Genomic DNA, 25670 nt, shown 5'->3' with positions numbered 1-25670 from the left:
CTCGTACAATTTCTGGGCTGTGGCGTGTACCTCTCCCAGTGGGTCTACCCACCTGCACACCTCCACCACTGTAGTTGCCTCCGAGCTTACCTGCTCCTTACCCTAACCTAACTACCTGGGGAAGGCTCTCTGGCACTCTCCCCACTCGGTGCCCTCTCTGGCACTGGGCTACCCGGGTCCATCCTCCGGATCCTCGGGCCCCATCCACAACTCTACCGGCTCCCAGAGCCCACCTGCGGCCTCACCTGGCCGACATCCTCACAGTGGTGGAGTGCCCAACCAACTACACACACTAACAGGCTACACGCCCAGCCATTTCCACAACACTAATGCACCCATCCACAACACCATTCTGCAACCCACCACAAATGCCAATATCCAACCACAATTTACCTGCACCCTCTACCTAACACTTACACTACCCACCCCGGGTACTCGTGAAAGGGGTCCACTCTTCCCCCATCCACACCTTCGCACCATGCACACCACTCCGTACCACTCACTCCAACTCTCTCCACACACCTGTATCTGCACACCTGTGCTCTCACACCTGGTGCCACCGGCACCCTTCTCTCCCCAAGCGCATTCGCGCTGATCCACAACACTCACTACTCATACACTGCTCCACACACCTGTCCAATTGCACACCCGTGCAATCACACCTGTTCAATTCTCACACACACGGCATCATCTCAGCTAACTACTCCCTTCTGAAACTCGCGCTTCCCAGTCGTCCCTTTAACTATTGCGCTCCCTCGTCATTATAATCCACACTAATCTACCTGCGTCCCCACTACAGGTATCAGTCACTAACTAATCTTAACGTTACCTAATGTCAATCTTCGCTAGATCCCTACACACCATATCCTAACCCACCCGGGCTAGTTTTCACTGCCATACACCCCATAAGCTATTGCTCCTTTGCCCCCCACTGTGAGGGATGGTGGATTTGCCATCCCACCACATCGGGGGTCTCTCTATCAATTTGGCACACCAAATTCCAACCAATTCAAAAATTTTCCATTTACTGCCAATTCTACCCACTATTATTAATTTCGTATCAAATCACTACCATCATCATCCGTCTACTTATTACATCCTCTCGGTGCGCCAATCCCTGTCCAAAGCCCGGCTTCGTAAAGCCAAGCAATGGATGCTGGTTGTTTTGTGCCAGCGGCTGGATGCGTCCGGCACTCGGTGCAGGGACGGGGGCTTACCCGGGCCGAGATCCCACGCACCATCTCGGCACGGAGCCATCCCATGGCTCGATCTCGGCCTGCCGGAATGCCTCACCAAAAAGTGGTCGCCATGACGACCCTTCCTATCCTGCCGCCCGCTCCGCCTGGTGGAGCACGGACGCGGCCGTTCAAAGCGAGGCCCAGCACGCACCGAGGGCCCGATTCGGCTATAAGTCGTTCTAAACTCTATCCCGTCTAACGTCGATGCTTCACCTGGACGCTTACACCCCGCAGCCCGTTCCTTGCTCACACATCCAGCCGTGCCCATGCTACCTTTCCTTACACACCCAGGCACACCCATTCCACTCACAGCCTTGGTCACACACCTGACCACCGAACACTTTGGCACACATTCGTTGCTCGCACACCTCACCAATACACCGCTTCGCGCCCCCTCCTCGGTCACCTCCTCTGTGACAATCACAGGTGTGCCCTCATTCGCACACCCAACCATGTGCCTCACCACCAACTCCAGCGTGCATTCCCACTCACGCTCTACCATTCCAGGTGTGCATCCTTCCATCCCAGGTGTACATCCTCGCTCACCTGTCACAACTAACTCACTCTCCTTGTCACTCTCAATACTCTCACCTCCACTCTTAACCACGCACTCACCCTTACTCTTGACAGCACACTCTTTCCCCATGCACCTGTCCGTCACACACCTTTCTCGCGCACACTCTCCCGTTACACCCTCTGTAACACTCACCACAGGTGGACACTCTTCCTTACTTCTGACAGCGCACTCTTTCCTCATGCACCTGTCCGTCACACACCTTTCTCGCGCACACTCCTGCGCACACTCTCCCGTCACACCCTCTGTAACACTCACCACAGGTGGACACTCTTCCTTACTTCTGACAGCGCACTCTTTCCTCATGCACCTGTCCGTCACACACCTTTCTCGCGCACACTCCTGCGCACACTCTCCCGTCACACCCTCTGTAACACTCACCACAGGTGGACACTCTTCCTTACTTCTGACAGCGCACTCTTTCCTCATGCACCTGTCCGTCACACACCTTTCTCGCGCACACTCCTGCGCACACTCTCCCGTCACACCCTCTGTAACACTCACCACACCACGCTTCCATGTGCTCCCTCGCACACGCGCTACGACCGACTCATTCTCGCCAACACCCTCACTCCTGGGCACACACTTTTTCCTCACACACCCCAGAGTCGGACTTTCTCGCACACCTCCTCTTTCGCACACCAGACCTGTCACACACCTCACCAACGGCCTTTCACGAACACCCGGGTCTATCTCGACCCCCAAGCTTCTTAAATCCCCTGGCGCATCATACGCACGACCATATTGGTCACCACTTACACCGGGTCCTCTTCCTCTTCGCTTCTCCTCCATCACCTGCGAATCCCTCATCCGGTTAATGAGCACATCACGATCCAAACACAGACTTTGGACCAATTCTTTTATCTCCTCTTTTATCTCTTTGTTATCCCCTCTCCGTCGCTTCTTAATTTCGCTCACCCCTTCTTCCACTTCTTCTAATTTGTGCCTCACCTCTTTTATTCCCCGGTACGTCTCCTCAAGCTCGTCCTCCAAGGCTACCTTGACCGTTTCCATGTGCGTCCTCACCTGCCGGTCCTTCGTCTCCATTACCTCTACCACCTCGTCCAACCTCGTTGTCAGTCCCTCACGTACCATCTGACATTCCCTCTTCGTCGCCACCAAGTCATCTTTTAGTTCTCTCTGTGTCGCTTTTAAACCTCCTAATACCGCAGTGTTCCTTTGAACCTGCTCCACTAACTCCGTCTGTCCCACCGTCAGCTGCTCCACCTCCTGCGTCAGGTCCTCTATGCCCCCTTGTAACTTTACAGTCCCCTTTCTCACCTCCTTTTCCATGTGCTCCTCACAGTGCCTCACCTCCTCGCGCACTCCTCCGACCTCCTCACTCACTCCTCTTCTGATCTCCTCTCCCATCACTTGCATCTCCTGCCCAGATGCCACCCTCATCTGCTCCATTTCCTCCCTGTGAGCATCCAGTTTGGTTTCTACCCCCATTCTGACCCCCTCTATCTGCTGCTCCATTTGTTTAACTTCCCTTTCCGCTTGGTCCCTCATGTCCCTCAATTTGCCTTCCATACTGTTTTCTAACCCCTCTAACCCATTTTTCACTCCCTCTATCTGATTCTCCTGGGCAGCCATTCTATTTTCTACCCCCATTAACCCATTTTTCACTTCTTTTATCCCGTTGTCTAACCCCTCAAAATTATTGTCTATCTTCCCAAATTTCTTGTCTAACTCCTCAAAATTATTGTCTAACCCCTCACTGGTACCCCTCGCTTCGTCCCTCATTACCCCCAATTGCTCACTCCGAGCCCTCGCTTCGTCCCTCATTACCCCCAATTGCTCACTCCGAGCCCTCGCTTCGTCCCTCATTACCCCCAATTGCTCACTCCGAGCCCTCGCTTCGTCCCTCATTACCGCCATTTGGTTTCCCATTACCCCCATTTGGTTTTCCAATCGCTCACTATTCTTTTCCATAAGGGCCGTCATTTGTATAAAAAAAAGTTCCAATCTTCCCAGCGGCGCTACTTCGGTCGCGGGCACGGTGACCAGCGAGGCGCCATTTTGCGCGCCCGCTTCTTCGTGCGTGACGGCGCTATTTTGCGAACCTGCCGCCCTCACTGCTTCGCTCTCCTCCTGTCCCTCATTTTGGTCCTGGATCGACCCTACCTCACTCTCCTTTACCGGACCCCAGCTGTCTTGATCCGCCATAGCGCGACTTTCAAAATTCGGTTTTTATTTTTTATTTTCGTAAAACAAATTGAAATTTCGCCGTTATAATTTCGCGCGGGAAACGCGCTCCGAATCGATTTTCCCTCCCAAAATTTGGGCCTAACTAATTTAGTCCCGGGTTCGAATTCCACTCCTCGACACCAATTGTTACAGACGTGGCTTGGATGTTATTTCCCGAGCGGTTTTATGGTATGACCACGTCTGCACAAGTTACCCGATTGTGCCCGAACGTTGACTAATAGCGCTATGCTAGACCAATGAAGGAAAAAGAAGACACACGGCTGGAATTAATACGACACGACACCAGGGATACGGTTCTCAAAGGTTGTTATTACAATAATGCGGAAGGTTTAGATTACAGGGACAAGAGGGAAACATAGGAAGGTGGGCACTTAAACACGCTTATATTAACCCCAACAGACGACAAATAAACGGGACAAGGCTCACTCACACGGGGGTTTGATTGCAACGAAAGCGGGTAGCGATCGCTCCAGGTGCACCTGGGCTCAGGGCAGGATCACGTACGGTCCAGTTCGGTCCAAAGATGCGGGGAGGTATCGTCGCGCTGGGGGTGGCGGTGGCTTCTCTCTCCAAGCTGAGGCGCATCTGACGTCACATCCGGCGCGGGGCCGCGTATATCCGGCGGGGAGTGACACGCCCTCGGCTCGTTAGCTCCGCCTCGTGGAATCGGCACGTTGCTTCTCATTGGGTGCGTGCGGGGGGTTACTGGCTCCGCCCCTGACGAGGAGCTGACAGCCAGCCCCTTCGGGGTAACCCCGTGGAGCGCATGGTCTGGAGCTAATCGAGCCGGTGTGAGGACGCATCCTCCCCCGCTCCGCCGCCATCTCCTCTGTTGTTGTTGTAATTGTTGGTGTAGTTGTTGTTATTGTTGTTGTTTGGGGAAGAAGATGGGAGGAGGTATGGGAAAGGTCCTAAACTCACTACTGATGCCATATAATCACATTCTGGTGCAACGAAGAGTCATAATTAATGGAGACGAGGCCTTAACTGACATAGAATAAGAATAACTAGGAAGATGTCCGAAAGTTGTCTACGTGTGGTGCGGTGGACCTGGGCACGACATTTAATGGGGGAATAAGGGGAAGGTCGGCTCTACTGATTGTTATTTACATGCAATGGGACTAGGGAATGGGGGATCGGGGAAAGTTGGGGAGTATTGGAGAAAATAGGGGAATATTTACAAGCGGATATGGAGGCCAAATTCCATATTCGCAACAATATATATATATATATATTGTAACGAATTTGAGAAGTGTAACGGATTTGAGAAGTGTAACGGATTTGAGAAAGTGTAACGAATGTGAAAAGTATGGTTTTGTTGTGTGTAACTGACCCTCGTAATGTAAAGAATGGTCGCAGCTCGTCCTCTTAGTTAATTCCATAAACCTACACACAGGACACGATATATCCTTTTAAATAGTTAGTCCCTTATTTTCTGTAGGCTAAGGATATGTTTCCCACTAGTTTGACTCTTCATTGCACCGAATTAAATAAGAGTAGGCCCTCCGACGCCCCATGGCAGCTTCCAAGTGCCAGGTTTGCCACTTTGCTGCAATTGGCTCTTTAAGCACTTTGCTGCATTTTCATCTGCCGTCCACTTTGCTGCAATTGACTCCATTACGCACGAGGTAACGACGAAGAAGAAAGGCGGGTCTCCACCTCGTCATAGAGGGGAGGAGTAAGTCGGCCCCGCTCATCCAACCCAGAACGAGGGGTTTGGCTTGAGAGGGCGGAGAGAGAACGCTTGGGGGAGGTTCGCAAAGGGTGAAGGGCGGGGCCTATATAACCCGCCGCGGGACGCTCCCCGAGCAGATGAGCTTTAACAGAGATGGGTCCAGGAGATGCGCTGGAGACGAGCAGGTGTGACCGAGCCGCCGTGAGACGTGCCGCGCAGCAGGAAAAGCGGACCGGGGCAACGCAAGGAGCGCACGAGGCAGCAGTACGGAGAAAGGAACTTCGCCCGCGCAGTTTGGGACCAAAGCTCGGCTTCTTGACGGCGGTGCCTTCTGGCCCGACCGTGCCCAGTACCCGCTGAACCTTCCTTGCCTCTAAAAGCCACCCATCTCCAAGCCATTCCTTCCGGCCTGCATTTCCCCGTGTAAGTGTGATCGTCCGTCTGTCTTTCACGTTGTCCTGGGGTTTATTAATTAAGCTTGTATAGGTAAGCTAATGATTTCACTGTGTGTCTGCTCCTTCCATTTTCTGTATATAACCAACTGCTCTCTTTGCCTTGGCTAGTGAAAATAACTAATAAATCCTGTTATTCCTCCGTACGTCTTCTTCTTCCTCTTTACATTCGGTCGCTTTAGAGGTTTCCAAATTGAATACCTGTGGCACGATTTCGGCCAACGTCCAGGAATCGGGTTAGTCGGGGTAACTGTTAGGGTCGCGGGGCCTCCGCTCGGCAATCAACATCTTATCCGCGGTCCCGTAACAATATATATATATATATATATATATATATATATATATATATATATATATATATATATATATATATATATATATACTAGCTGAGGTACCCGGCTTCGCCCGGGTTGAATAAGAATAATACAAATATATGATGAAAAGAACATGTATATTTTAGAGCAATATCACAGTACATTTCCTACATGACGTTTTGTCAATTTTCAATTTCTCAAAACCTCTTGGTGTACAACATTTCTGGTTTTCTTGCTTGGTTTTCCAACCCTCGAGCAGCCCACGTACAGCTGGCCATGGGAAGTACCCGGCATTGCCGGGTGGGGGAAGGGAGGGGAGGAGGAAGTGGAGGGGAGGGGAACGGGGGGGAGGGGAGGAGAGGGTGGGGAGGGGAGAAGAGGGGGGGAGGGAGAAGAGGGGGGAGGGGAGAAGAGGAGGGAGGGGGAGGAGGAGAGGGGAGAAGAGGAGGGAGGGGGAGGAGGAGAGGGGAGAAGAGGAGGGAGGGGGAGGAGGAGAGGAGAGGGGAGAAGAGGAGGGAGGGGGAGGAGGAGAGGGGAGGGGGAGGAGGAGAGGGGAGGGGGGAGGTGGGGGGAGAGGAGTAGGGGAGGGGAGGGGGGAGGGGAGGGGGAGGGGAGGGGGAGGGGGAGTTGAGGGGGGAGGGGGAGTGGAGGGGGAGGGAGGGGGGGAGTGAAGTGGGAGGGGGAGGGGGAACGGCTAGCTTGGCAAGCGATAGCAGGATTTTTACTTTTATTTTTACCTCAATGAGGGCTATATATATAGTCCGTGCTTTGAGCCTTCAAGTTCAACATAAAGTTTTTTTATGAAAAATTATGCAGATGTATAACAATCCACCAATGCAAGTTCAGAAATGAATGCAGATCCTTTACTTTGCGATACAAACGCAATTCCCGCCATTTCCACTCACGATCGAAGCCCTCCACAGTGACCGCGCCTCTTCTTCCTCCTACAACTTCGTCTCACTTCTTTCACTCAAAATGCACGAAATTCTGCAGCATGAAATTATGTAGAGGCCTCGTCGGGGGGGGGGGGGGGGGGGGGGATATAAGGTAGATAAGGAAGGCGTTGTAACAGAAGAATCAAAATAAAAGTGGAAGAACATAAGGAAATGGGAGCTATTCTGGACCCACAGCCAAACCCGACAAACCATTGCAATACACCCCGAACGTCTAGCGCCGCCACAAACCACCATGGAATTGCAGGTGGCGCGGTTTTTTTTAAACCATTGATATTAAAATAAAACGTAGCCTAAAACCACTGGGATTTTATGCTGATTCCGAATCTGTGTCTAAAACTTTTCTCCGATGTGTAGTTCTTGAGTTATAAGTGGACATCCAGACAGACACACATACACACACACACACACACACACACACAGACACTCCTCCTTTATATATATATATATATATATATATATATATATATATATATATATATATATATATATTGTTACGGACACGGCTTTTGGATGTTATTTTACCGAGCGGTGGTGTATTTAACCGCGTCCGAACAGTTACTCCCCGATTAGAACCCGATTCCACCCGAACGTTGACTAATCGCGCTACAGATATTCAATTGGGAAACCTCTAAAGCGACCGAAAGAGAAGAAGAGAGAAGAAAGACAGAGTTTGGAGGAAGAACAGATTTATTATACACACACAAGCAATATTTTAGAGCGACCAATATTATTTACAGCAATAGATGGAAAAGAGCAGTCACACAGTGCATTGTTAACTTATTCTATTTCATTTACTTAATCCCCAAGACAAACGAGTAGGACAGGACGTTCACACTCACACGGTGGATATTGCAGGCAGGTAATGGCTCGAGGTTGATTGCTTGGGAGGAAGGCAAGGTCGGAGGCCGCAGCACCCCTCGCGGTTTTGGCGGGAAAACCTCCGTCGCGTATCCGCGGCCGTCACGCGCTGGCTCGGCACACCTGCTCCTCTTCCTGGGGTGGAGCCGTCTCCCTCCGTTCAGCGCGTCTCTCCAACGACAGGGGATATTGCAGGCAGGTAGGTAGGTAGGTAGGTAGGTAGGGCTTGCGGTGGATTGCGCTCCTCTTCCAGGTCATCCCCCAGCGTATCTCTCAAGGCCTCTCTGTAAAGCAGTTCCTTACATTCCTTTTTATCACCTCCGGCGGAATTAAGCCGCCGGCTCCGAGGGCACGCCTACCGGGTCACTCACCGCGGTGTTGATTGGCTGTTAGGGCCGGTTCACTCCTGCCCTCTTCTGACGAGGTGGAGCCACGCCTTTCTTCTCCAACCTTACCTCGTGGCCAATGGTGGTTGAAGAGAAAAACCGACCAAAATGCGGAAGGCAAATGGAAGGGAGGTTTTGGGGAAATTGGAAGGGCCTACGCTTATTTTGTTTGATACAATGCAAAGTCAATCTAGTGGAAAACACATACTTAGCCTACATGGAATAAGGAAATACACTATTTAAAAGATATATCGTGACCTGCGTGTATGTTCTATGAAATTAATTAGGAGGACGGCTGCGACCATTATTTACATTACCAGGATGTTACCATACCAAAACCATACTCTTCACATCCGTTACCCTTCCTCCAAAATTGTTACACTCCTCAAAACCCGTTACACTTCCCAAAACCCGTTACACTTCTCAAAATCGTTACACTGCACCCTCCTTTCTTCAGGCACGTCCTCGGGCCTACTAGACTTAACTGAGTGTGACATGTAGGTGTAATTCCCTCTACAATTAACCTGACCCTGAGTGTGACAATTTTAAAACACAAATAAGTATGTCCCCCTATTGCATTGCATCCTGTCTAACAGACTCAAGCCCACAGCTAACCGAATTACGGAATTATTCTGAAACTATACATTTACGGTGGGGAGCATTATTTACAATGACGTGATTTCTTATTTACAACGCAACCCAGGACCTGTGTGTTTTTTTCTTTTCTTTTTAGGGAACAAGAGAAAGAAATTCCTGTTGGGAGGGAGGAGACAGCACGCATTGCATCGATGCACCAGTACCAATACCACCAAAGCACCCAAAAGCACCCAAAAACACCATCCGGTGCGGTTACCATGGTTCATAATAAACACAACAAAACAACTGGTGGTGGTCTTCTCCTTCTCTGCTGGGCCGATGTTCTTCCCGACGTCTTCTGGCTTCATGCGGCCTATTTGGACATACTAAAAAAAGCACAACTTGTGTCCATTTTTATTTAGGGCCTCAAGGGCCAACTAAGGGTGGTCCACCTGTTTGGCATAGGTGCCACCTTACCGAGGTCCGCAAGCAAGATTCCCTGGCCACTATGGCCGGTTTCCAACAGAGGTGCCCTGCCCCAGAACCTGGGGTCCATCAAGTGGTACTTGGCCGCCGAACAGCGGTCCATAAAGTGGTACATCAACGCAATGCGTGCTGGTTCTGGGAATCTCGGGCGCACAATGGCCACCTCACGCACGCTCCCCTCGGCACCCAATGGCGCACAGGTCATGTGGGAGACAAAAGAAAGACAATTGAGCGAGGGGTAAGGTCACAAGGGTACACGTCAAACAAGGCAATGCAAGGTGAAATGCGTACGGAGGGCGAAGTGAGAAAGCTCGTCCCTACCGTACGTCACCCCCCTGTCACCTACACTACCCTTGCTCTTACCCCATATTTACAAAATCTACCCATTTACAAATTCGTCACTACTGTCACGTCTTCCCCATATTTCCCTTATACCAAATTCGTCACCACAATCCCTCTACTTCAAAATTTGCCATCATCAAATTCATCATCAATCCTCATAAGGAGGCAGAGATGGAACATCAAAGCACAATGTCACACCCACGTCATGATGCGTCTCACAACCCAAACATTTGCACAGTAAAAAAAAATAATCAAACATGGCATGGTGTGGAGTACCTGTCACCTCAGGTGAGTGGATGCAGATGGTGTGAGGAGATCCTTCATCCTAACTATCCTCTAAATGATTTTAACACACTTTACACTACCCGGGGTCTTTCCCTGCCAATTCATTGGCCAACTTACACTATGGGTTCTAATAACCAATTCCCATTGGCCAAACTGTGGTGCTCCTCAATTTTGGGGTCTCACTCCCCCGATTCATCTCCCGGTGCTCTAGCACAATTTCTGGGCTGCGACGTGTACCTCTCCCAACAGGTCTACCCACCTGCACACCTCCACCACTGTAGTTGCCACCCGAGCTTACCTAGCTCCTCACCCTAACCTATATAACTGGGGGCAGCCCCTCTCCTGGCTCTGTCACCCCTTGGTGCCCTTTGGCACTGGGCTACCCGGGTCCGTCCTCCGGATCCTCGGGCCCCATCCACACAACTACTACCGGCTCCCAGAGCCCACCTGCGGCCTCACCTGGCCGACATCCTTACAGTGGTGGAGTGCCCAAACCAACTACACACACTAACAGGCTACACGCCCAGCCATTTCCACAACACCAACGCACCCATCCACATACCATTCTGTCACCCGCACCACAGATGCCAATATCCAACTACAATTTACCTATACCCTCTACCTAGCACTTACACTACCCGCCCCGGGTATCCGTGATGGGGGTCCACTCTTCCCCCATTCACACCTTCGCACCATCCACTCCACTCCACAATTTCCACCATACTCACTCCACGACCATCCATTCCAATACCCCATACCATTTATTCCATACACCTGTCTTTCATTCACCTGTCGTTGCACACCTGTGCAATCATACCTGGTGCCACCTGCACCCTCCTTTCTTCCTGGACCATTTGGTCAACACAACACGCAATCACCACTACTCCCTCATACACTGCTCCACACACCTGTTCAGTTGCACACCTGTGCAATCACACCTGTTCCATTCTCACCTGTCCAATCCTCACACACACGGCATCATCTCAGCTAACTACTCCCCTCTGAAACTTGCGCTTCCCAGTCGTCCCTTTAAACTATTGCGCTCCCTCGTCATTATCATCCATACTAATCTACCTGCGTCCCCACTACAGGTATCAGTCACTAACTAACCTTAACGTTACCTAATGTCATCTTCTAGGGCCCTATCAATATAACCTAACCCACCCGGGCTAGTTTTCACTGCCATACACCCCATAAGCTATTGCTCCTTTGCCCCCCCGTCTGTGAGGGATGGTGGATTTGCCATCCCACCACATCGGGGGTCTCTCACTATAAATTTTGCTCGTCCAAATGCCAACCAATTCAAAAAATTTTCATTTACTGCCAATTCTACTCACTTTTCGAAATTTCGTATCAATTCACTATCACTATCACGATCACCATCATCACAGTCCGCTATATCCTAGCCTCGGTGCGTCATGACATCATTAAACTCGGCTTCGTAAAGCCGAGCAATGAATTCGGGTGGTTTGGTTGCCTGCAGGTTGAATCCGTCCGGCTTTCGGTTCAAGGGAGGTGGTTTGGTTGGACCGAGGCTCCACGCACCATCTCGGCGCGGCACCTTGCGGTCCCGGGCCCGATGGCTCAATCTCCCCTGGTCGGAACCCCGTCCCCACGAGGGGGCACCGTTCCGCCTCCTCCCACTCGCCCTCGAACCGGACCGGTCGCCTCGCCCGGCAAAGCCCGGACTCGACCGTGCGGGGCGGGGCCAAGCCCGAATCGGCAACGACGCTTCGAAGAGAAGCGACGCAGCATCGATCCGCGCCGGGCCTCGCACCCAACAAAGCACCCCACGCCCCGAGTGCTCGCATCGGCTATCCGTCGCCCTAACCGCTAACCTGGTTACCATCGATGCTTTACTTGCATGCTTACAAGCATACGCTACCCCTTTCACCCTCACAAAACCTGGCGTTCCAACGCCGTCCGTACATTCCACCAACGCTCTCCCTGTTACACACCATACCTCTCGCGCACACTCTCCCGTTACACCCTCTGTAACACTCACCACAGACGTACACTTTCTCGTTACATCCTCTGTAACACTCACCACAGGTGTACACTCTCTCGTTACTTCCTCCGTAACACTCACCACAGGTGTACACTCTCTCGTTACTTCCTCCGTAACACTCACCACAGGTGTACACTCTCTCGTTACTTCCTCCGTAACACTCACCACAGGTGTACACTCTCTCGTTACTTCCTCCGTAACACTCACCACAGACGTACACTTTCTCGTTACATCCTCTGTAACACTCACCACAGGTGTACACTCTCTCGTTACTTCCTCCGTAACACTCACCACAGGTGTACACTCTCTCGTTACTTCCTCCGTAACACTCACCACAGGTGTACACTCTCTCGTTACTTCCTCCGTAACACTCACCACAGACGTACACTTTCTCGTTACATCCTCTGTAACACTCACCACAGGTGTACACTCTCTCGTTACTTCCTCCGTAACACTCACCACAGGTGTACACTCTCTCGTTACTTCCTCCGTAACACTCACCACACCACGCTTCCATGTACCCCCTCGCACACGCGCTTCGACCGGCTCACTCCTGACGGCACACTCACTCCTCGGCGTGCACTTTTTCCTCACACACCCCATGGTCGGACATTCTCGCACACCTCTTTTTTCGCACACCTGACCTGTCACACACTTCACCAACGGCCTTTCACGAACACCCGGATCCAAACCAATCCCCAAGCCGACTGAAGCTTTCCTCACATCATATACATTGCCACTCACCTCCGTACTTCGTCTCCGCCCCTCCTTTGCCACCTGCAAACTCTTTATTTGGTTAGTGAGCATCACATCATGATTTGAACACAGACCTTGTACATAATCCATTTCTCCCTGCAATTCCCGGGCTACCTCCGTCATCTCTTCAATTTTAATTATTCCCGCTACTGCTTTTTCTTTATTAACCTCGGCGACCGCTGGCTCTAACAAAACACCCTCCTCTACCTCAGCGGTCGCCGGCTTTTCTAAACCCCGTGTCGCGATTTCTACCCCCGTCATTGTACCCGTGCTTTCCTCCGCTTCGCTCAACCAGCGCTTTTCGACCCGCTTTACCTCGTCGTGCACCGATGTGCCTCTCCCGCCTCCCATGCCATCTACGAACTCCCCCATTTTTTTTATGCTGTCGTTTATTTGCTCCCGATATCCCTCCGGGTTGTCCTTTGCTTCCTTCCTCCTTTTTTTCATGTCGATTCCCTGGGTAGCCATCATTGCATCCAATCCCCTACTGTCACCCTTCATAGATGCCATGAAATGCGTCATAAATAGGCAAAAGTCCATTGGCACTGAGGGCTCGACTGCCGCGACTAAATTTGGTGCCGCAACAACCATGTGCGCGAGGACGCCATCTTGTGCACCTGATACCCCCTCAACCACACCTTCTTTACTCTCCTCCACCATTTTCTCCACATACATTTCCCCTGGTTCCTGGGTTACCCCTAACCCGTCTATCTCCCCCACCGACATCCGATCGCCTTGATTGTCCATGGCGCGATCTCAAAATTCGGGTTTTATAAAACAACACAATTTCGGCAGCTCGTAATTTTGACCAAAAATTTTTTTTTAACTTTGGGCCTAACAAATTTAGTCCCAGGTTCGAATCCAACTCCTCGACACCAATTGTTACGGACTAACACAATTGGTGTCCAAAATTTGGGCTAAATAAATTTAGTCCCAGGTTCGAATCCCACCTCCTGACAACAATTGTTACGGACACGGCTTTTGGATGTTATTTTACCGAGCGGTGGTGTATTTAACCGCGTCCGAACAGTTACTCCCCGATTAGAACCCGATTCCACCCGAACGTTGACTAATCGCGCTACAGATATTCAATTGGGAAACCTCTAAAGCGACCGAAAGAGAAGAAGAGAGAAGAAAGACAGAGTTTGGAGGAAGAACAGATTTATTATACACACACAAGCAATATTTTAGAGCGACCAATATTATTTACAGCAATAGATGGAAAAGAGCAGTCACACAGTGCATTGTTAACTTATTCTATTTCATTTACTTAATCCCCAAGACAAACGAGTAGGACAGGACGTTCACACTCACACGGTGGATATTGCAGGCAGGTAATGGCTCGAGGTTGATTGCTTGGGAGGAAGGCAAGGTCGGAGGCCGCAGCACCCCTCGCGGTTTTGGCGGGAAAACCTCCGTCGCGTATCCGCGGCCGTCACGCGCTGGCTCGGCACACCTGCTCCTCTTCCTGGGGTGGAGCCGTCTCCCTCCGTTCAGCGCGTCTCTCCAACGACAGGGGATATTGCAGGCAGGTAGGTAGGTAGGTAGGTAGGTAGGGCTTGCGGTGGATTGCGCTCCTCTTCCAGGTCATCCCCCAGCGTATCTCTCAAGGCCTCTCTGTAAAGCAGTTCCTTACATTCCTTTTTATCACCTCCGGCGGAATTAAGCCGCCGGCTCCGAGGGCACGCCTACCGGGTCACTCACCGCGGTGTTGATTGGCTGTTAGGGCCGGTTCACTCCTGCCCTCTTCTGACGAGGTGGAGCCACGCCTTTCTTCTCCAACCTTACCTCGTGGCCAATGGTGGTTGAAGAGAAAAACCGACCAAAATGCGGAAGGCAAATGGAAGGGAGGTTTTGGGGAAATTGGAAGGGCCTACGCTTATTTTGTTTGATACAATGCAAAGTCAATCTAGTGGAAAACACATACTTAGCCTACATGGAATAAGGAAATACACTATTTAAAAGATATATCGTGACCTGCGTGTATGTTCTATGAAATTAATTAGGAGGACGGCTGCGACCATTATTTACATTACCAGGATGTTACCATACCAAAACCATACTCTTCACATCCGTTACCCTTCCTCCAAAATTGTTACACTCCTCAAAACCCGTTACACTTCCCAAAACCCGTTACACTTCTCAAAATCGTTACAATATATATATATATAATAGTGTTTTTCTCTATATTGATGTTGCCACTACCTGGTTTATTGTAATGCCCTTCTTCACCTGAGTTGTGATAAACTGTCTTGCAACTCAAAATAATTTCATCCTTATAGCAGGAACTTTCTGTGTGTTCCAGGTTGAGCTCGAAAGTTATAGTTTGGTGAGTCGTCTGTGGAAGCAGTTGGAAGACCTAAGCTGTTATGCGAGTCAACTCATGGAGGAGAAAACCCAATTACGTCAGCATCTCGTTAGGCTGGAGAGAGAACTGTTTGCTTGGCGAAACGAGGAACTGGCATCCTGACATTGGGTTCCGATGTTCCTGCTGCTGAATGGACGTTTTTAGGGTTTGTTTGTTTTCATCAACAATTGTCTTTGACAATGTTTAAATGACAGAGGTACTCTTGAGCATTGCATCCATAGTTGTTCTTTTATTCATTCCCAGCTCTTTTACATTATTGACTTTAGAATATGTGATGTCCTCAAAAAAGAAAAATGGAATAATCTAAGAAAATAATTTCTACAATATGTTAACAGTATGGTACAGCATGACACTATGTGGTGCAGCTGAACCATCTACACCACGCTGGGCATTAGATAATTAAACACACCATTTGGATGACGGAGAAAAAGCAGTCTTACACCCGGATTTCAGACAGGTATGCGTATACACTTTAATCCACACGTAATCTACTGAGGAGTACATATAGCACCAAAACGTTATAAAACTACAAAACAGTACAGAGAAGTGATAACGAATGGAATGATCAATAACAACTTCATCGAAATATCAGCATTAACAATAACTTTTGGTTTTACAACTGCCCCGCTTACCCGCCGCCGATCAGAGCAGCACCGGTTGCTCCCACCAGCCCTCCGAGCTGGCACACAGCCTGTCCTGCTCCCCCATCAATTACGGTGGCAGAATCTTTTGCCAGCGCTATAGCAAAGCGTCCGAGTAAGCCCCCGCCAGAGAATGCCTGCGGAAGTATGGATCCAGCCTGTGGAAACATCGGGGAGGCAGCTTGGAGAAGCTGGATTCTAAACAATGCTACAACACTAAGTATTGTGAGCCCTGTGACAGATAAGTTCCAGATTTTCATTTATCAGGGCGTCTTACTCACCGATCACTCCTTTCTTGTGAACCTGTGTTATTTTCCCATATACCCCTCTCAAAAGTTATTTATTCTTAACCGTTAGGTTTTCAAAATTAAATAACCCTGGGGGAAAAAAGTTTAATAACCCTGGGAAAAGTTCAATAACCTCCACAGTTTTCATTCAATCTCTTTCGTTTTTCAGTGGATCTAAATTGAGTTAAGGGAGAGTGTATCTGCCAAGTTTCTTTCATCTGTGCATTCACACGGCAGGTCATGAACACCTGAAGAAAAGTAAGTTTCTGTCAAACTATCTGCGGACAAATTCGTTATTGCAGACAAGGCGCCTGTTCTGTGCACATTTTGCAACAACGAGAGCACCCAGCAAGTCTCAAATTCAAAGTTTTGTGAAAAAAAATTGTGACAGCATGGCACAATCTGGAATACGAATTCACCAAACAGAGGAGGCCACTCTGGCCGACCAAAATCGGGAAGGTCACCCGAGAATATTGCTGACTTGGTCACCCAAAGTCCCAAGAAACGTCTTCGGCACCGCTGTCAAGAGCTCAACATCAGCAAAGAAAGCTTGACGAGAATTCTGATAACAGTGCAGACAAATCATCAAAGGTGGGCGGTCCGCTTCGAAAGTCCGCTTATCCGCTTATCCGCTGCAGCGGACTAACGTTTTCGAAGCGGATAAGCGAATCGGAACAACCCCCGGAAACCGAAGCGGATAAGCGGAAGCGGACTACCGAAAAATTAAAGCGCATCGCGATTCGCCAAATCAGCTGTTAGCCTGAGCCGTTACTCTAGAATTGTGAATATTTATTTAAGTGAATAATAAGTGAAAACTGAATATTTTATTGGACGCGAGAGCGGCAATAACGTCAAGATGGAGAGATTTCTGACTCTCCAGCCCAGCGGCAGTGCCAGGGACAGGCACACGAGCGACGCAAACCAGCAGTCCCAGCACCCCAGCCCGGCTCGAGCAGTACGGACTACCTGTTCGCCATGGAGGAGGGGCAGCAGGAGGAGAACCTCGAGGAGAAGATCAGGGAAGAGGTCAACAACTGGTCGAGGAAGCCGCTGAGGGGGAAACCGGGGCTCTCGCCCAATCTCTTCCCGCTCGAGTTCCCTGATGCTTGGGTAACTATTTCTCAGGCATAACACGCCGCTCCCGAGCTCTGCCTCGGTCGAGCGCGTGTTCAGCTACGGGTCGGACATCCTCAGGCCTAAGAGGTCGGCCCTGGCTGCACCGAACTTCGAGGCCCTCGTCTTCATGAAGGGCAACCTCCAAATCCTCAAGAAGGCCCACGAGGTGGAGGAGGAAGACGAGGACTAGTCAACAGACTGCTAGTCTGTTGACTAGTAGACTCTCTTGTCAAAGAAAGGACGGGCAAATTGATTTTTCTTTAATGTAACTTGCATATATTAAAATTATATTTAAATTAACTGTAGAGTAGAGTAGAGTCGAGTGGAAAACTTTATTTCAATAAATTTTGAATAAATTTTATTCAAATAAAAATGTATATTTTTGATCTTAAAAGCTTTGTTTGTCTTTGTAGTAGTTAGAAATGGCTATTTAGGCTTAAAAAGCATTAAATTCCCTTTAGAAACGTCAAAAATCGCTTTAAAAACGTCGAAGCGCTTTTAAAAAATCGAATCGAAGCGGATAAGCGGATAACCGGTAAGCGGACTAAGATTTTCGGCCGCTGAAGCGGATAAGCGAATCGGACTACACGGGCTGGCGGAGCGGATAAGCGGTAAGCGGACTCAACATTTTCCGAATCGCGCCCACCTTTACAAATCATCAATACCTTTCCTCGGCGTGTGGCCCTCTGCATTGAGCAAAATGATGCCCATCTGGGGCATCAACCAAAGCATCAATCATCAACCATCTGGCATCAATCATCGACGTCGTCAGTAATATAGTTGTATAATTGTCGAATTTATTTGTAGACAACTGACATTTTCAGTGATGGACTATGAGCGAGTGATATGATCTGCCAATTTTGTTAAGTTTGATTGGATAATATTAAGGTTATTAAACTTTTCCAGGGACACACTTTTTTGGGTCACCGTGTATGGTCAATCTATTACTGCCTGTAGATGTCATCATGTTCTAAGAGAGGGCCATTTGGCCTATCATGCCTGTGCCACATCCCAGCACTCAAACTAACTGCAGATCATGATAATTGCACAACTAACTCCAACTCCAAGAAAATAATTTGTTCATGTGACTACTGGCTATTGTCTAATAGCCAATAGTTTTCAAATGTTACCGTGGGGTCGATAATGTTCAAATGTTGAATGAAAACAGTGCAGATGCCTTTACCTTTCGATTTAAAGGATAGTGCTGCGAGATGCCTGCACATCAGAAGAGCAGCTTTTAAATCTGATCCCATCAGGTATCTAACAAGACTGCTTAATGCTGAACATGACACTAAATGAGGCAGACGACCATGACTGTACTCTTTTATTGAAGTCTAAATAATGTCTTATTCTGTCTTGTACATACCATGCAGGATTGCTTTGGTAGATGAGCCTATTTGGTACACCACATTCAGATGAAGGCCTCCCTCTTATCTAAATAGTCCGTTATGTTAGATTCAAAGCAACTTCAGGCCATTGAACTCAATTAAATGTTTCCATTTCATGTCTCTGTCTGACATTTGGTCTCCCTCTGCTTCTCCCAAAGACTTCCTTAGGTTGTTGTTTGTAGTGGTTGCTGTCCACTTCATGGCCGTTCTTCTTGCTGTGTCCAGCCCAGTGCCATTTCAGTTTTTTTTACGAGGAGAATGTCAATGAATTTTGTGTTTCTGGCTGGTCCATTTGTTTTTCATTTGCCTCTTTTGGTTTTGCCAACATCCAGTCGTGGCCAAAAATATTGGCACCCTTGCACTTTTTTCAAATAATTCATAATTTTCTCGAAAAATAAGTTGAAATCGACAAAAGTATTTGGTCTCCACAATTTTTTATTTCACTGTTAATATTACAGAACCTTTGTTTTTGATTCAGAACTTAATGTATCCTTTTAAATCAGAAAATAAAAAGAAATGGCATTGACAAAATTATTGACTGACACACTAGACATAATATTTGGTAGCATGACCTTTGGACAAAATAACTGCAGTCAATCACTTCCTTTAGCCATGAATAAACTTCCTACACCTCTCTACTGGCAGTTTGGCCCACTCTTCTTGTGCAAACTGCTCCAGTTCTCCCAGATTTGAAGGGTGCCTTCTCCCAACTGCTGTTTTCAGATCTCTCCACAGGTGTTCAATGGGATTTCGATCTGGACTCATTGCTGGCCACTTCAGAACAGTCCAGCGTTTTGTCTTGAACCATTCCAGCGTGCTTTTTGACGTGTGTTTGGGGTCATTGTCCTGCTGCAAGACCCGTGACCTTCGAGGGAGACCCAGCTTTCTGACACTGGGTTGAACACTGCGCTCCAAAATGCCTTGGTAATCTCCTGATTTCATGATGCCATGTACACGTTCAAGGCACTCAGTGCCAGAGGCAACACAGCAACCCCCAAACATCACTGAACCTCCTACATGTTTGACTGCAGAGAAGGTGTTCTTTTCATTGAAGGCTTCATTTTGTTTCCTATAAACATAGAGATGATGTGCTTTACCAAAAAGCTCTAATTTGGTCTCATCTGTCTACAGGACATTCTCCCAGAAGGATTTTGGCTTGTTCAGGTGTGTTTTGGAAAACTCCAGTCGGGCTTTCTTATGTCTGTCTCTTAGCAGTGGGGTCCTCCTGGGTCTCCTACCATAGAACCCCCTTTCATTGAGTTGGCGACAGATGGTGCGAGTTGAAACTGTCATACCTTATGTCTGAAGGTCAGCTTGAATCTGTTTGGCAGTTGATCGAGGTGCTTTCTCCACCATTCAAACAATCCTTTGCTGCAATCTACGATCAAGTTTTCTCTTTCTGCCACGTCCAGGAAGGTTGGCTACAGTGCCATGGGCCTTAAACTTCCTTATAAAATTGCTTACAGTGGACACAGAAACATCAAGGTCTCTGGAGATGGACTTGTAGCCTTGAGATTGTCCATGCTTGGCTACAATCTTGTGTCTGACCTCAGACAATTCTCTGGTGTTCTTTCTTTTCTCCATGCTCGTTGCAGTACACACAGTGACACAAAACAGCAGAAAGACTCCTTTTTCCATTAAAACTGGTTGAATGAGTGATTTTTCTCTCATGCAGGCACCTGCAACTCACCATAAGTGAGTTCAATTCCAAAGTAAAGGAGAATCACCTGCTTGAAATCTAATTATTTCTAACAACTTCTAAAAGGTGCCAATAATATTGTCCGGGCCATTTTAGGATTTCTGTGTGGAATAAGCTAAGATTTCATGATTTTTTCAGCTTTTTTGTTTTGTTCCGCTGCAAACCAAAGAAATACATATGTGGATACCAAAATATTTTTTAATTTCAACAATTTTCTGGAAGAAATGGTGCATTATTTGAAAAAAGTGCAAGGGTGCCAATATTTTTGGCCAAGACAGTATCTCTCTGCATGCTCTTTGCATGGTGAGCTCCATCTCTGTTGGACACCATGTTTTTTTTTTTTAATAGATAGTCAAGGCTCGTGGAAGAGCTAGTACACTGAAGAAATGTGGACGTAACAGGAACAGTAGAGAGAGAGGGGCAGGGGGGCACCAACAGTGGACCTGAAGGACAGGATAGAGGAAGACTTGATAATGATGATAATAATAATAATCTTTATTGTTCCGTATCTCGGGAAATCCCTCTTCAGTGACACCTCAAGTTCAAAACATCATGTAGAAACAAACAATCAAAAGAATAAGAATACCAAATAAAATATGGAAGATGGACAAAACAACAAAAATGGCTAAGACGACTTGGATATATAATGTGTGTGGGGAGTAATGGGGGGCAGGAAAGGATGCATTGGGTGGATAAGATGGATACAGAAGGAAACTCTCAGGAGGGGAAACTGGAAATTTGTAAGGAGGATGGCTTGGCGTGGGGTTGGTGGGAAGGGGGATAACGAGGGTAGAAAAGATCATGGTTTTGGATTGGGGGTGATCTGTGTTGGATCTGTGATAGTGAACAGCTGTCTTGAAGACCTGGAGGGAAGACTGAGATTTAAGAAAATGTGTCAGTTGGTTCCAAAGGTGGGAGAAAACAGGAACGAATGAGTGGAGGTCAGCCATGATCCGAGATTTATGTAGTTTTACCAGAAAGGGGTTGATGGTTTGAAACTAGCATTGTTTGCATTGTTTGAAACTACACCAAATGATATCTGTAAATTGTACGTGGACGAGGAGGGGAGTGTCATTGAAGCTGAAGGGAAAGGTGTATGCTGCATGTGTGAAGTGTTATGATTTATGGGAGCGAGACATGGGTAATGAACGTAGAGCAGCAACGAAGGCTGGAAAGGGTGGAAATGCGAATGGTTCGGTGGATGTGTGGAGTATCGTTGAGAGAGAGGAAGACAAATGATGAATTGCGAAAGATGATGGGAATAGAGCCTGTGATGGATACTGTGAAGAGAAACAGGTTGTGATGGTTTGGTCATGTGTTGAGGAAGGATGAAAGTGACTGGTTGAGAAGAGTGATGGAAATGAATATAGAAGGAAGTAGAGGACGGGGAAGACCGAGAAAGACTTGGCTAAAGATGGTGGAAGAAGAAATGCGGGCAAGGGGGTTATCAAGGGGAGATGCAGAAAATAGGGCAAAATGGAGAAGATTGTCATGGGGACCGCAAGGCTAACCCCCGCTCTAGCAGGGAAAATGGCCTTAAAATACCTGTTGTGTTGTGTTGTACATGGTTTAGTCTTTCTCCATTGACATTTCTTCCTCTATTTTCCCAACTTAGCCATTGGAAGAAGTCCTGGGCATGCACTGAACAATTTTGGTGAGATTGTGTCTGCCTGTCTAAAATCTCTTTTGGATCCTGGCCTGGCCACTACTTCGATCTATTTTCAAGGTCGCTGTTCCCAATCGTATCCCTCGCTTGATATTTTGATTTAGATTGTCAAACTTATCGGACAATTCTGTTTTTATTTTTTGCTGTTATATTTTAAACACTCATCTAAATAATCATTAGAAGCGATTCCATAGCGATAGTTGTGCATATTATGTCACACGCACGATGCAGCACTAGAACTCGGGATGCTGTAGAGAGAATGACCCTTGTGTCTCATGTCAATCGTATATTCCACTTTAGTTAAAATCAGAACATTCTTGTTACAATTTCACTGGAATCGACTTAAATAACTTTGAATCATGATTTTGAGTGAAAGAAGTCCAGATTGATCAAATGCAACTTCTGCGTGTAATTCATGTGACGATACGGTAAAATATAGGGGCAGGTATAAAATACAACAGCATGGAATGAGGGCGTTTCAAAAGTCTTTATACTACTTGAATAGTGTTTCCATTGTACGAGTACATTATTTAATAATTGTAGAGTCATTATTGTTTACTTTTCAGGTTGTGCTTGAGGAAGTTGGGAAATTATCTCCACCAATCGTTTCATTAGTCTGAAGTAAATATGTCATAAACAGCACAACGGCAGTAAAGTAAAATGATAGAATGATACTTTGAGATGAAGTCAGCAATCAAGACTCATCAGCTTTTTCGCAAGCATTTCAAAGTGAGACACACCCAGCACGAACTGCATTCTTCACAATACGTCAATCTGGTTCCAGAAAGAATGTACTGTTCACAATCTCAAGAAATCAGGGACCAAGAAGACTGGGCGTTCAGAAGAGAACATTGAGGCGGTGAGACAATCCGTCATTCAAAGTCCAAGGAGATCCTCTCGGCCGAGCTCACAAGAACTTGGTCTTTCGCACACTACTGTTTTTCGGATCCCGAGGCGACACGTGAAACGTTATCCAAACAAAGTGCAGATCAAACACTCTCACAGACACTGGAAAGGCAAAGAAGTTCGGTGACAGAGTAATCTCCTTCAAGACGGAGCACATCTGGTCTTCCCATTCCCCGGACCTCAACCCACTGAAGTACTTTCTGTGGGGCTACGTGAAGAACAATGTTTACAAAGACAACTCTCGTAACACCCAGCAGATCAAGAGACTACTGAGGTTTGTAAGATCCATCTCACCTCTGACTTGTGTGAGGGTCCTTTGGTGGTTTCCTTACGATTATTCACTTTCTGGGTTTCAGAAAAAAATAGTTGACACTTGAATCACATATTATGCTTTTCTTCCCCCCTTGAAGTGTTCATAAATAGTCTTGATCCCCCTTAAGAATATAATCTTTTCTCGAGATTTTCCAAATCTATAACTTCCTCACACCTCTATCCTTTGGGAAATCGTGGAACAAAGACCCTGGCATTTTTTTTGCTATAATGTTACAACAGCCAGGAATGCAAAAGTCGGGATAATTTCCCATAGTGAATCACATAATAATTCCCACTATGCACTCTGCTCTTCTGTTTGTTTGTTTTTACGTCTTCACACACGAGTCACCCACCTGAAGACCATGTACCATCTCAGCATGCCCATCCCATGTGGATACACGCAGGATGTCCTCTTCGCCGCTCACCACCAGTGCCACATAGCCTGCAGGAACAAGCTGGTGCTGGCTATCTGGTGTTTTGGAGTTGAGGGAAGATGAGGGCTGGGAAGGTGCAGTATTGTGCGGGGCTGGTGTGAAGCGCAACGTGCCCAGTGGTGCGTTTGAGCTCACGGAATAACCACCTGTGAGCTCCCCCAACTCGCTCACAGGCTGGATATGTAAGACCTCTGTGCAGTATCAGGAAAAAAGGGCATAATTACAAGGTCGCATAAAGAAATAGAATGAAAAATCCCTGCTCCCCAGTCGGTGTGTGCCAAAATAATGTATTTGCAACTATAAAGTGCAAGTTATCTTTTATACAGTGCAAATGCTACACATTTTGTGCACGGAGTTTATAGAAAAGGTTCACCTCCATCTCGGGTTACAAAGTGTCGACCGTCTGGAGAGACTGCAACATTGCCTCTCACCGCACCATTCCAGCCCAGAGCCACATCTGTCACCATATCTACCACCACTTGAAGCCCAAGCATTCCATCAGTACCGATTCCTTTTTCATCCTCACTTGCACAGCTCACAAGCAGTGTTCCCCCTAGTGGACTGTAGGCTGCACCTACAGGCATGCAACCATAGGCCTGTGGGAATAAGTAATGAAAAACGATTTCAATCCAAAAAGCCCTCGGTGAAAATATCTCAACTCGCAAGTTGTTCATCCTGGGAACAAGGACACGATGAAGGCAAGATGAGTTTAGCGAAAAAACAAAAACCTTCACTGCTCCAGATACTCGTTACATGATTTAAAAATACTTTATGCTGCATCTCTTTGAACTCTACAATCCACCCGTGTTAAGCTCTAGTTGAAAGGTTGTTCAAAGAGGCTGAAAAGTCCAAACGAGAAAGCTAGTTTGTGCTTTCATTAAAATTAATTGGAAAGTGTATTTATTACAAGTCAGGAGACGACGATGGTTCACGAGCGAGCGGTATTCAATGACAAAGGATGGACTATCACTGAAACAAGCCCAGACAGGCCAGGCCCGGAAATGTCAAAACGAAGGTTACTGACCTTGAAATGAGATAAAAAATAATGTATAATCAGTTATGAGGTTAGTTAGCTACACAATATCGAAAATTCGGTGAAAAATGCAATGCATGAATGAATGAATGAATAAATTATTATTATTTTTTAAATCGAGCTCCGTGGGGCTAGACACTTGACATTGGCCTAACCAAATATTGAAACCCTGTCAGATTCCACCAACTCCCTCGGAGAAGATGTAGCTTGAACTCGATTACCCCCTAAAAAGACATCTTTTTCGGGCGTCGCTCCACCCACAATGGGCGCAATACGCCCACTCTAGGCAGGACACAACTAGATCATGATATCAACCTCCCACCAAAGTTTCATCAAGATCGGATGATATCATCGGGTAGTTATGCTGCGGACAGACAGACAGACACACATGACGAATATAGTGGTCAATTGATAACTCGTGAACCAATTATCTCAACCACCGATGGTGGACAGGGGTTATGTTTTCACCCCTGCCTGTCTGTTTCAAATTTGTGGACAGGTTGGGTGTGTGACAAGGATGAATTGATTCAATTTTGGTGAAGATTGGGATCCGGCTAGTAGAATTTTGAAAGTGATTCTTCACCATTGGGAAATGGAACCAAAAACGATACATTGCAGGATACGTATCTCAAAAAGTTGTAGATGGATTTGGATTTGGAAGTTATGGGCGGATTTGGACGAAACTTGGCGGACAGGTTGGGTG

General features: G+C 47.6%; 2 protein-coding genes across 11 annotated transcripts in view; one reads left to right on the top strand and one right to left on the bottom strand.

Moving 5' to 3' along the window:
* The window catches only part of LOC137431741 (uncharacterized), a 59440-nt gene extending 36649 nt beyond the window's left edge, over positions 1 to 22791 (top strand). For 5 of the 10 annotated variants that reach the window (XM_078782412.1, XM_078782414.1, XM_078782416.1 and 2 more), the window contains one exon: positions 15423 to 18445. In XM_078782412.1, coding sequence (XP_078638538.1) covers positions 15423 to 15587 — 165 coding nt within the window. In that variant the 3' untranslated portion in view covers positions 15588 to 18445. Of the gene's footprint in view, positions 1 to 15422; positions 19034 to 22231 lie in introns of those variants that run through there. The other 5 variants (XM_068123392.2, XM_068123391.2, XM_078782411.1 and 2 more) reach the window with 3 other exon arrangements.
* The window catches only part of LOC137430893 (follistatin-related protein 5), a 58601-nt gene continuing 49044 nt past the window's right edge, over positions 16114 to 25670 (bottom strand). Inside the window, exons 16-18 of the mRNA XM_068121662.2 lie at positions 24308 to 24530; positions 23854 to 24125; positions 16114 to 16284 (exon numbers count right to left, since the gene is read on the bottom strand). Of these exons, the coding sequence (XP_067977763.2) occupies positions 16114 to 16284; positions 23854 to 24125; positions 24308 to 24530 (666 nt within the window). The remainder of the gene's footprint in view (positions 16285 to 23853; positions 24126 to 24307; positions 24531 to 25670) is intronic.

This window comes from Myxine glutinosa, chromosome 7, assembly GCF_964187855.1.
Source record: "Myxine glutinosa chromosome 7, kmMyxGlut1.1, whole genome shotgun sequence".
Taxonomy (NCBI): domain Eukaryota; kingdom Metazoa; phylum Chordata; class Myxini; order Myxiniformes; family Myxinidae; genus Myxine; species Myxine glutinosa.
This window is presented reverse-complemented; position numbering and strand designations above follow the sequence as displayed.